General features: G+C 42.4%; 1 protein-coding gene across 2 annotated transcripts in view; it reads right to left on the bottom strand.

Moving 5' to 3' along the window:
* Window positions 1-1,416: 1,416 nt before the first annotated feature.
* The window catches only part of LOC121862570 (estradiol 17-beta-dehydrogenase 8-like), a 17,936-nt gene continuing 7,574 nt past the window's right edge, over window positions 1,417-11,778 (bottom strand). The window contains exons 2-6 of one of the 2 annotated variants that reach the window (XM_042360877.1): window positions 8,333-8,449; window positions 5,831-6,027; window positions 2,430-2,614; window positions 2,012-2,139; window positions 1,417-1,835 (exon numbers count right to left, since the gene is read on the bottom strand). In XM_042360877.1, the coding sequence (XP_042216811.1) occupies window positions 1,744-1,835; window positions 2,012-2,139; window positions 2,430-2,614; window positions 5,831-6,027; window positions 8,333-8,449 (719 nt within the window). In that variant the 3' untranslated portion in view covers window positions 1,417-1,743. The remainder of the gene's footprint in view (window positions 1,836-2,011; window positions 2,140-2,429; window positions 2,615-5,830; window positions 6,028-8,332; window positions 8,450-11,778) is intronic. The other variant, XM_042360878.1, reaches the window with a different exon arrangement.

The raw sequence follows: 11,778 nt of genomic DNA on the forward strand, positions 1-11,778 counted from the left end.
CTGCACAGAACCATTGAAAGGTTTCTTCTTGGTCATAAAGTTGTAAGCTTCCTCATCAAGCTTGTCACAATTAGCAGGTTTTATGGTTTCTGTTACCTCTGTGTCCATTTAGGAAATATGAATTGGTCCCTTTTCCGTTCAAAATAGCCAAGTTCACTTTACTCGAAAAATAGGTAGGTTATTCAGATATATCCTTGTTTGTTCTGATAGACAAACACATAAGAATTTTACATTTTAATATAAGGAATTTGAACTACAGTATATTACATGGCCAAAAAGAATAATACATGTATTGACTTTGAGACTATGGAAGAGTGCACCAACTCAATCTGTGGAATCAATAATGATAATAGAGGGATCCTACACAGACGCCTGGCCTCCTTCCCTAATCATGGTTACCTCTAGTGGGTGGCCATTATGTAAATAAGGTCAGGTAATAGTATGTTCAAGGCAGTTTAGGATTGATGCAAGTGGATATAAGTAATTTAGTCATGACATGAAAAATGGTTGAAAGTCATTTAAGTTCATTTTCCTCACATGTCTAATAGGTAATTGATTAAGACTTGGGCCCATTCCCAATTGTAATGGGAAGGATGAGTGATGATATATGGTAGACATTTGGAACTCCAGTTATTTTTTAGGAGTCAAAATGTCTGACATTGTCCAACAGGCAGAACTGACCAACTGGTGAAAATAGCAAGAACACACACTCCAGGTTGTAGATTCCACGAAGCTCCTCGGCGTCACCATAGACAACAAACTAAATTGGAAACCACACGTCAGTGAAGTTGTCAAATCCTCCAGTTTCCGTCTCCACCTCCTCCGCCGACTTAAGTCCCTCGGAGTTCCTGCACACGAGCTCCTCAGTGTTTACACAACATTCATACTTCCCAAGCTCACCTATGCCTCCCCTACCTGGTCTTCCTCCCTAAATGCCCACACGTAAACACCTAGAAAAAGTGCAAAAGAGGGCATGCAAGATTATTCTCTCCCCTTCCTACTCCACATATCAAGAAGCGCTCAACACACTGACCCTTTCGACTCTCACTGACCATCACCACGACCTCATCTGCAAATTGGTAAGAAGCTTCTACACCATCCTCGACACCGGCTCCTACTACCACCTGAGATCCCTAGCCCGAGAATTGCTGTTCGACACCACAACCGCATCCAGCCCATAATGCACCTGATCGCTATAAGAACAGCCCAGTCCCAACCATTGTAAAAATTATCAATAACTTGTAATAAACAGTGTATTCACTCCCAGTAAATACTACTTCTTGCACTGTCACTATGTTGAAATGCACTGTAGTTTGAGCTTTTCCCCATCTAGTTATTATATATCTTATTTGTATGTTATGTTACTTGTATATTATTTGTAATTCGAAACCCATTCCCCAAATATGTAACTGTATATTTTCAGCCTTCTGGCTGCCAAGCTCTTTCAATAAACCGTTAATTATTATTATTATTATTATTATATGTCTTATCTGTGCAGTTGGTGAATTTGCACACAAGATCACCCTCAACAAATTCATTGAGGGAGTAAATGTATTTGTTGCCAATATGTGTCCAGTTTACACCATTTTCTTTTTGGCATTTATCTGAGTGCAGTTTGCCTTCGTCTCTGTTCTATCACTCCACATTCCTTCTTATCCTTAACCCCATCTTTTTCTTTGACTCGAATTGTTTAGTTTCCTTCCACTTTCATCCTTTGTACCCCCCCCCCATCCTACGTTCACCTCACATACAGAACCCACCAGTCACCTCCACACACGAGCCCACCATGTAGCTGCTCTTCTCTGACAACAAGAACGCCACCACTTCTGCCACCTCTGTGGAGTAGAAAAGAACATTATTATTATTATCTCTAGGTTACCCATAATTATAATCTCCAGGATGACAACATTCACATCTGCTCACATTTGGCATTTCAAAAAGAGTGAAAAATATCGTATGTGGTGAGACGGATGACTGTTGGTGGTCGTGGATGCGTGTCACTAACACCCACCTTCAGGTTCCCCCATCCTGCCCAGGGGAGTGGCGGCAATCTGAGGTTCTAAGTAACCAGGTGAGGCGTTGGCATTCAGAGGTGTTTTGATGGCCCCTGGTAACACACAATTCACACGGATACCTTGCCTGCTGGTTATTGGAACTTTTATAGTATGAAAAATAGTGTAGGTCATAGACGTATGTAATTCATTTATGCTTGTATAGATAAATACTGTACACAATTCACAAACATGTTAGTACACCCATTATATATCTATAAATGTGTGTGTGTGTGTGTGTGTGTGTGTGTGTGTGTGTGTGTGTGTGTGTGTGTGTGTGTGTGTGTGTGTGTGATGTTATTAAACTAAAAAAAACTTCTTAAATGAATTGTCAACAACAGCTTAAGATGTTCGTCAGAGTAGACATCAACACCTCACTTAGCAAGTTCAGCAGCGGAGGACTTCGTGAGGGCGACGATGCCAGCCTTACTCGCCGTGTAGTGGCAGTGGTTAACGAGGCCGGTCTTACTGTTGATGCTGCCCATGTTGACCACAGCACCACAAACTGGTGACCCGTGATCCAAGAGTGACTTACACACTGCTTGACTCACTAGGAACATCCCCTGTGTGTTATTATTATTATTATTATTATTATTATTATTATTATTATTATTATTATTATTATTATTATTATTATTATTATTATTAAATGATTTTATATATAAAAATAATGTTACTTCAGCAGGATGATATAAAGAGAATTTTTTTCTTCACATGTATGTAAAGGTAAGGTCAGGAATATATGTGAATTGCAGGTTAACGTGATTTTTAGATGGATTTTTCTTCACTTCTTTGTTAAGGTGTTGTCATTACTGCGCGGGAATATAGAGGTTAAGTGTTTCAGTTACCTTTCTCTTCGTGTACACCCACCAAAAAGTATCTGCACCCCTGGGTAAGATGGGGTGCTGTCTGGTAAGGTTGGCAAGCATGACTGAGATGCATCTCTGTAAATATCCTGTTAGCTTTTCTGTATATAGCAATAAATTTCTAATTACAATGCTAAATATGATCCAGTAGATATATTTGAAAACAGTACAGTCTGCATAATATATTTGTTTAACGAACATTGAGAAGTTTATCATTCAGCTATGGGGATGAATTGCCATATGGGGCCATGCAAAAGTGACAGGAAGCGAGAACAAATTATGACTATCCGCATATATTGTATGTTTCCCTATATCTATATTTATTTGAAAGGTTACTCCCCAGACATCCTGCATTATACGGGTACGCGAAGTCGAAATAAAAAACGCGAGTAGGCATATCGGACCTGAGGCTTGAAGAAGGTAGTTAGGCAGATTCTGACCAGGACAAGGTGGCGGCGTTGAACGGATTCTTTTCCTCGGTGTTCACAAGAGAGGATGTGAACAATCTTCTTGTGTTTGAGGACAGACGGTTTGACATAGCACTGACTCACAAGCTTGTCGAGTCCTTAAAGATCCTGTTTTGTAAATGATTGGAAAATGGCTTATGTGAACCCTATATTCAAGGGCGATCATCACTCCATGAACAACTATAGACCAGTGAGCCTTACCAGCATAGTATGTAAAGTATTTGAGCGTATTATCAGAGATGGCACACTGGAACATCTACTACGAAACAACCTTGTAAAGGATTGCCAACACGGTTTTATGCCGGGGCGCTCCTGCTTAACACAATTACTCAAGGTATTGGATATTTGGACCCATATTCTGGAACAGGGTGGCAATATCGACAATATATACTTAGATTTTGCCAAGGCGTACCCCAAGAAAGGTTGAGAATTAAACTGGAAGGGTACGAAATTTGGGGAAGTGTCCTAGCTTGGATCAGAGACTTTCTTCATGATCGCAAGCAGTGTGTGTGGTGATTAATTCTACGAAATCGTAATGTGTATCCATGATAAGCGGGATACCACAGGGCAGTGTATTGAGCTCGCTGTTGTTTGTCTATTTGTACATCCAATGGCACAGCAGCACGGCATTACACATTATGTCCACTTCCAACCAGGAATATGATCTGCGTGACTCTACAGGTCAACATGAACAGAGGGGCTCGGTAGCGTCAAGATGGCGTCCAGTAGCCACGTTTTCTATTTAAACACAGGAACGCCTATGTCACTACTCTCAGACCAGAGCAGAGCAGAGCAGAGCAGACTAGGTTCGATCAAGCTACATTAGGTTGTTCAATCATCAGCTGATATAAGCAAGGGTTCCTAATCTTCCTGACATTCTCTTCATATTTCAGTTAAGGCAGCAAAGACTGTGTTGAAAAGTCGATATGTAAATTATTACACCTGGACTGTAAAACTGAAGCCATACTTTACACTTCTGAATGATAGATTTGTTTCAGCTAACTTGAATGTTTGTAGGAAACGACCTGTGTATGGAATGACCTGTGTATGAAACGACCTGTGTATGAAACGACCTGTGTATGAAACGACCTGTGTAAGAAACGACCTGTGTATAAAACGACCTGTGTAAGAAACGACCTGTGTAGAAACGACCTGTGTATGAAACGACCTGTGTGAAACGACCTGTGAAACGACCTGTGTATAAAACGACCTGTGTAAGAAACGACCTGTGTATAAACGACCTGTGTATAAAACGACCTGTAAGAAACGATAAGAAACGACCTGTGTAAGAAACGACCTGTGAAACGACCTGTATAAACGACCGAACGACCGACCGTGTATAAAACGACCTGTGTATAAACGACCTGTGTGTATAAAAGACCTGTGTATAAAACGACCTGTGTATAAAACGACCTGTGTAAAACGACCTGTGTATAAAACGACCTGTGTATAAAACGAGTATAAAACGACCTGTGTATAAAACGACCTGTGTATAAAACGACCTGTGTAAGAAACGACCTGTGTATGAAACGACCTGTGTATGAAACGACCTGTGTATAAAACGACCTGTGTAAGAAACGACCTGTGTAAGAAACGACGTGGGTAAGAAACGACCTGTGTATGAAACGACCTGTGTATGAAACGAACTGTGTATAAAACGACCTGTGTATGAAACGACCTGTGTATGAAACGACCTGTGTAAGAAACGACCTGTGTATAAAACGACCTGTGTAAGAAACGACCTGTGTATAAAACGACCTGTGTAAGAAACGACCTGTGTATAAAACGACCTGTGCATCTGAATGATTTAATCTGTTTCTGTCAGTGTGCCTATCTGTACACTCAAACTCTTGTAACATAAAGGCGCCAGGAAGTTTGTCACAAGGACTGAGTGTGACGCTGGTAACACTGCCGAGTTTCTTGAGGTCAAAGTTGAAAGTTCAAGATGACCGAATGAATCACTTAACAATGGTAGCTGGTTTATTGTGTGTGTGTGTGTGTGTGTGTGTGTGTGTGTGTGTGTGTGTGTGTGTGTGTGTGCATAACAGCACTATTTATTTTATATAACACTGCCCCACAGATGCACACATGTATATTATATATATTCCTATGTATGACAGTGTGTATCCCTTGGCGTGCATCTCTCTCTGGGGTGGAACCTCAGGTCACCTGAGTCAGTAAACAACCTGGCAGCTACCAGCAACAGGGTGGGTCAGTTACCTCATAGCCACTGGGGCCGGGAAGTGAGATGCTTAACTAAGAGTACTTCCCTACAATGGATTCTCTCGGGTATTATCTGTGTACATTGTGTTAATACACAATAAAAACACAAAAGGCTCAAGCCCTTGCTACATAATTGTACCAATTGTTGATGGTACACATTACACACACTGGTACACTCACCGGTGCACACAACACGAGCAGTAGAGAGGATCAACACACGTACCTTCAGATTTGTGTTTACTATATTCATGAAGAATTCCTCTGTCATGTGTATGTGAGGCGCCCCTTGAGACGATATTCCCGCGTTGTTGGCCAGCAGGGAGGGCGGCTGCTGGTACTTGTTGATGATAGTCGCCAACACAGAGTCCACGGAGGTCTTGTCTCTCACGTCCAGGGCCAGGGCCAGATGGCTCCCGGGCCCTGCAGGAGGTCATGAGAGGTGGTGGTAACTGACTTGTTCATTGAAAGGTCTGACCATGAAGTTGTATGCAGTGCCATTCATTCTATACTTGCCTTGTATGTTTAAGTATGAATGAACTTACGTAATAGTTTTCCTTGCATCATGTGTATGTACTACGATTTACTAGTTGTGTATTTTAGTGTCCTTTTTTTTATTTACAGCCCACGACTAAAGGTAAGTTGTTACATGATAGCTGAGGGCTCATTTGACAGCCTGTGTGTGTGTGTGTGTGTAATAATAATAATAATAATAATAACAATATTTAACTGTTCATTAATAAGTACAGTAGCCCAAAGCTGAAAATATACAAATTACAAGATGTATTGATCATTTAGGAAACTATTTGACCCAATGTGCACAGATACTTTTTAATCGTGTGTTACATTATACAGGGAGTGTAGGAGTGGATCATTTAACAAGGAATATCAGCACAGTCACAGTATAAAGTGAGATTTGGTAAGGTGTGAACATACAGGTTGTCCGCGAACAGCTACGTTAGACCGTCTATATTACATGCATGGACGACAGTAGACTGCTAAAGCATAAAACTGGCGGGCATGAAAAAGATATGTGTAGTCTTAAGACAAACCTGAAAAGTGCAAAATCGATCCCCTCACCCAGGAGACGATCACTCCACACAGTAACGCTTGGAGGATCACCACACGAGGTGTTTGCACTTTCCGGTAGGCCCGACTGCATACCGAGGCGAACAAGCGCCAGAGCCGTTAAGACGCTGACGCCGCCCCCCCCACACACGTGCAACATCTGTGGACGGCACTGCAGGTCTTGTTTCGGTCTCTCTTTTTACTTTACTTTCATCCTCTTCGACACTGATTGCCTCTGTTACGCACTGTTGGCAAGTACTGGGCATGCACTGGTTCTTGAATGTATCTGAACCTGCTCCATTGTTGGTCAAGTTTGGTCTTGAAAGAGCTCACACTCGGTGCTGTTGTAGTGGATTCCTCCCCTACAAACGCCGTGTGTCGCTGACTAGCCAATCCTCTTCGAATTCCCCTGTCTGCACCTCGTGGCCTAGGTCGGTAACCAGCGCCGCCTAACAAAGCGGAGGTCAACTATCAACCCACGCCTACCCCCGTTATATAAGACCTCACCCCGCCGTGACCTACCTCTTTCTACCTACAGCCACCAGTAAGCAACACCTCCTCCTCCTCCTCCGCTCCTGCCTGGTGGCCCTCGCTCCCGCCGGCGACTATGCCGCCCTTCAAGCTGCCTGTCCTCCTCTGAGCACCCTCACCAACCAGCTCTCTCTACATCACGCTTGGACTCACGCTGCCACCTCCCAGCACCAAGCTGCATTGTACATCCAATACAATATGTATACAGTGAGCACATTGTGAGTTTCCTTTCTCCATCCCATCCTGAGTGTGAACCAATATCTCATAACCCCAATCAACTGACAGTCTCTAGCATATCTCGGGATCAGACGGGGTGACAGTACTCCATATGGGGGAAGCACTTCACTCTTGACAAGCTTCACCTTCTTCTGACAATGACCCGAGAACTTCAGTTTATTGTCAACATACATACCTAGGTGCTTTTCACTTTCGGTCTCTATTAATGCATTAATACAGTTTCTTCTTCCTGTTGGGACATATGATACGAATCCAACGCTGGATGATCGTCATACTCGATTCCAAGTGACAGCAAAGTAATAGCAGTGTGTATGTATGTGTGTGTGTATGTTTACATTTGTAACAATGCTTGTATTAGTATAAATTGATTCATATCAGTGTGTTTTTTCCGAGGTAATTTGTATAAATATTTCTTGAGCTTGTTTGAGAACATAATGATGTAATGGGGAGCATATTGAGTTATGAGAGAGCATGCTGACTTACTGGGTACAAAATGCTTCCTGGAGAGCCTCCCAACTTACTAGGTAGCACATTGACTTATTGGGACGCATATTGGCATACTGGGGAGCATTTTGAGTAACTAAGGATCATATTAAATTAACAGGAAGGATAATGGTGAGCATCTTGACTTCCAGGGGAGCATCTTGACTTACAGGGGAGCATTTTGACTTACAGGGGACCATCTTGACTTCCAGGGGAGCATCTTGACTTCCGGGGGACCATCTTGACTTACAGGGGAGCATCTTGACTTATCTGGGAGCATAATAACTTACACTGGAGAATCATGACTCACCGGGAACATATTGGCTTAACTGGAAGCATACTAGCATATCCTGGAGCATACTGACTTACTGGGAGCTTATTGATATATCCATGAGCATTTTTTATTTACCTGGGAGCATACTGACGGTGTCGTTGGCAGACTGAAGGTTGAGATCAGCCACTACCACGTCGGCACCATCTCGGGCCAACACCTGACAGATAGCTCGACCAATGCCGCTCCCACCACCTGTAACGCAACTCTCCCTTACTCTCTGATTATGATGATAAGTGTTTTGGCTGTAAGTGTGGCTAACTTAAAGGTGTCCGGGCTGTACATGTATCCAGAATAACATGTGTTTTTGCTGTAAGTGTGGCCAGAATGATAAGTGTTATGGCAATATGTGCGGTTAGAATGATAAGTGTTTTGGAAATATGTGCGGCCAGAATGATAAGTGTTTTGGCAATATGTGCGGCCAGAATGATAAGTGTTTTGGCAATATGTGCGGCCAGAATGATAGGTGTTTTGGCAATATGTTGGCAGAATGATAATGTGTGCCAGAATGATAAGTGTTATGGCAATATGTGCGGTTAGAATGATAAGTGTTTTGGAAATATGTGCGGCCAGAATGATAAGTGTTTTGGCAATATGTGCGGCCAGAATGACAAGTGTTTGACAGTGAAGGTGACCCAACACGCCACCTATGCGTCTGATGAAGTAATCCAATGTTATTTATATTGGGATTACGAAAACTTGCCATTCCTAAACAATCTCACCCTCACCTTCCCTCACCCTCACCTTCCCTCACCCTCACCTTCCCTCACCCTCACCTTCCCTCACCCTCTCCTTCCCCTCACCCTTGTCATGGTCATAATGATATGGCTAGTCTGTTAAAACCTAATAATTCATATTACGCTCCACGCCCACAAAACCTGTAAACCTTTTGAGTCTCCCAGTTGTACCATTCGTTCTCTAACCACTTCAGGAGATCTGAGTTGTTCGTTTTCTATGTGGCATTACCGGAGAAACTCAAGTATACCTAAATTCTGCACAGGGTGTTCATGCATTTGAATTGGTAAGAGAACACCCTTGCTTTGCGTCAACTTAGAGATGTCTGATTGCAGATGAAGCATTCAAGATCCACTGTGACTGATGTTGAAAGCTTCAATTGTATTTACTGGTAGCATAATTGTCAATATAAGTCAGGGTAGAGTCGGCAGTGAGAGTGAGGTATCATTGACGTCGGCCCAAGAGATGCCAGTGATTGTTGACCGAGGTTGAAGTCACCTCTTTTTCACATATGAACATCAGAGAATCTGATGTTCATGGTGAAATTGTTGTAAGGATGTTAATTACGAAAGTAATTAATTAACCTGGAAGGAATTGTCAGACCAGGCATCTTTGAGAATTTAACGGGTGTAATCGGATACTACTTGTTCCATCCTGAACCTTGAAATCAATTTAATTCTTGTCTTCGACAGCTCAGTCAGAGCACAGATTGAAAAGGGAATCTTAGGAAATAGAAATGAGTTCGTAGTCTTAGTTTCAAAGGTCAAAGGGTACAGTATCGTAGTAGATTGAAATATTTGGTTGAGTGGAACTCGAAACTGCACGAGGGAGCCGGGGTGCGGGGAACTGACGCTCTTGGGCGTCAGTCCAGCGTCTGAAACTCCTCCACCCACAGGTAATGTCCAGCTCCGTGTTATACCTCGCCACATTAAGTGATTTTGACCTAGTTAATAATTTGAATATGCAAGTGATAGAGTAACGTAACTGATGTGTTTTAAGTGAAGTATTCTTACGCCCTCAGCGCCCTTTTGAAACGTTGACGTTCATGTCAACAAAGTCCAGCGTCTGAAACTCCTCCACCCACAGGTTCCTCTCGGCCAAGAGCCTTGCAGATTGGGACGACCTTCACACTAGTTTGGGAGATGGATGAAGACCAGTAAACTCGGGTAAATTCGTGAACACGAGCGTCAGGAACTAACCACCTCCTCTGGGGCCCAGTCAACTGGCCAGCCGTTCAACTGACGCAGCCGTTCACCTGACACGTTCACTGTCCAGCTTGTTGATATCACAGGCCGAGCAAACACTGCCAGCCCCCATCATTGTTATGGATGAGTCCACTACTCAGTAGGGCTATATGGTGGCTGTGTTATTCCTCCGAGTACACCTGTAGGTATTCACCGAAATTGTCTGAGTGTTTGGAGTCAGCAAGAGTAGGTTGACCATCACTTTGCTTGTGGGCAAAGGTACCACAGTGGTGAAGAGAAGCTACTAATTCTGGTGATGTTAAAGTATTAGTGTTGGTGCTGTAAGTGGCATCATTGCTACTTGTAATAATGGTGCTCAAAGGTGCTATGTAAGAGTATTGTGTGTGTTCTTGTACATGTACACTCGGTCATGGGGTAAGTGGAGAATGTACCTAAGTTTAACATTACAAAATAAGTAAGCCAGGGAGTTGACCCATATAGTTGAGTGTTACTGAAATTATTCATACAATATAAACCATTTTATAATTTTAATAAACCATTTTATTTGTATGTTAGGAGTATCATTTACCTGCAGTATTTCACCGTCATTCTTTCTTATTGCTTGACACCAGAATTACAATGTACCACGTGTCAAAGCCCTCGAGCCACGCTACCAAAGGTCAGAGGTTATGAAGTAACTGTATGAAATGAAATAACTAGACAAAACTAAAGGAGAAAATAAATGAAGTATGAAATAAGAGAAAACCAAATTGAAGAGTTTAAAGGTAAACTACTAAGGTATAAATTAAAAAGAAAAGAATAGGAGAAACGCAGCTCTTATATCAATATGTCACGACACAGTGGTGGTGTCGCCCTATATATTGATAGCAAGTATAACACTTCTGTAAGAGATGATTTAAAGGCTCAGGAGGACTTCATGGAGAGTGTTTTCACTGAATTACGTAACGACACACGAAATATCCAAGTAGAAGTAATTTACAGAAGACCCCACACTAGCGTAAGGAACTTTCTTGATAAATTCTCGGAGCTTATATTTATCATAAGTACAGAGAGGAAACTTTGCTACATTACTGGAAATTTCAACATTGATCTATTAAAATCAGTATTAGACCTTCTTGCTACCTGTCATCCTAAGCTCTTCTTGAACACTATAACCAAACTCACCAGAGTAACTGCCACCTCTGCCACTGTGATATGATTCCAGGTGAAGGCCGAGTGTGGTGTGTCTGGCCCCGGAGTTCATGGAGGACGTGCTCCTCGTGGGTACCATCAAATCCCCTGTTCTCTTCATTTGTGATTCGTAAGATGTTCAACCATATGCCCCTCAATATGGGTTCATTGTCTTGATCGTCATATATTTTATTTCCTGCGTGGTCAGTTTTATATGGTGAATCATTGCGGCTGGAACCTTTCAGTATCTTAACTCGACCCCAGAACTCTCCTGGGTATGTTTGTGAGAGTTGTTCAGCTATTTCGCCCCATTTAAGGTTGGTTTGTTCCAGAGTTCTTGTTTTTTACTTCCTCCCGTATTCTTCTGTGTGTATTGTAGCTTACGATGTCCCAACCATGGGTCTCGGCTCTCTG

The sequence above is a fragment of the Homarus americanus genome, unplaced genomic scaffold (assembly GCF_018991925.1).
Source record: "Homarus americanus isolate GMGI-L3 unplaced genomic scaffold, GMGI_Hamer_2.0 scaffold31037, whole genome shotgun sequence".
Lineage (NCBI taxonomy): Eukaryota > Metazoa > Arthropoda > Malacostraca > Decapoda > Nephropidae > Homarus > Homarus americanus.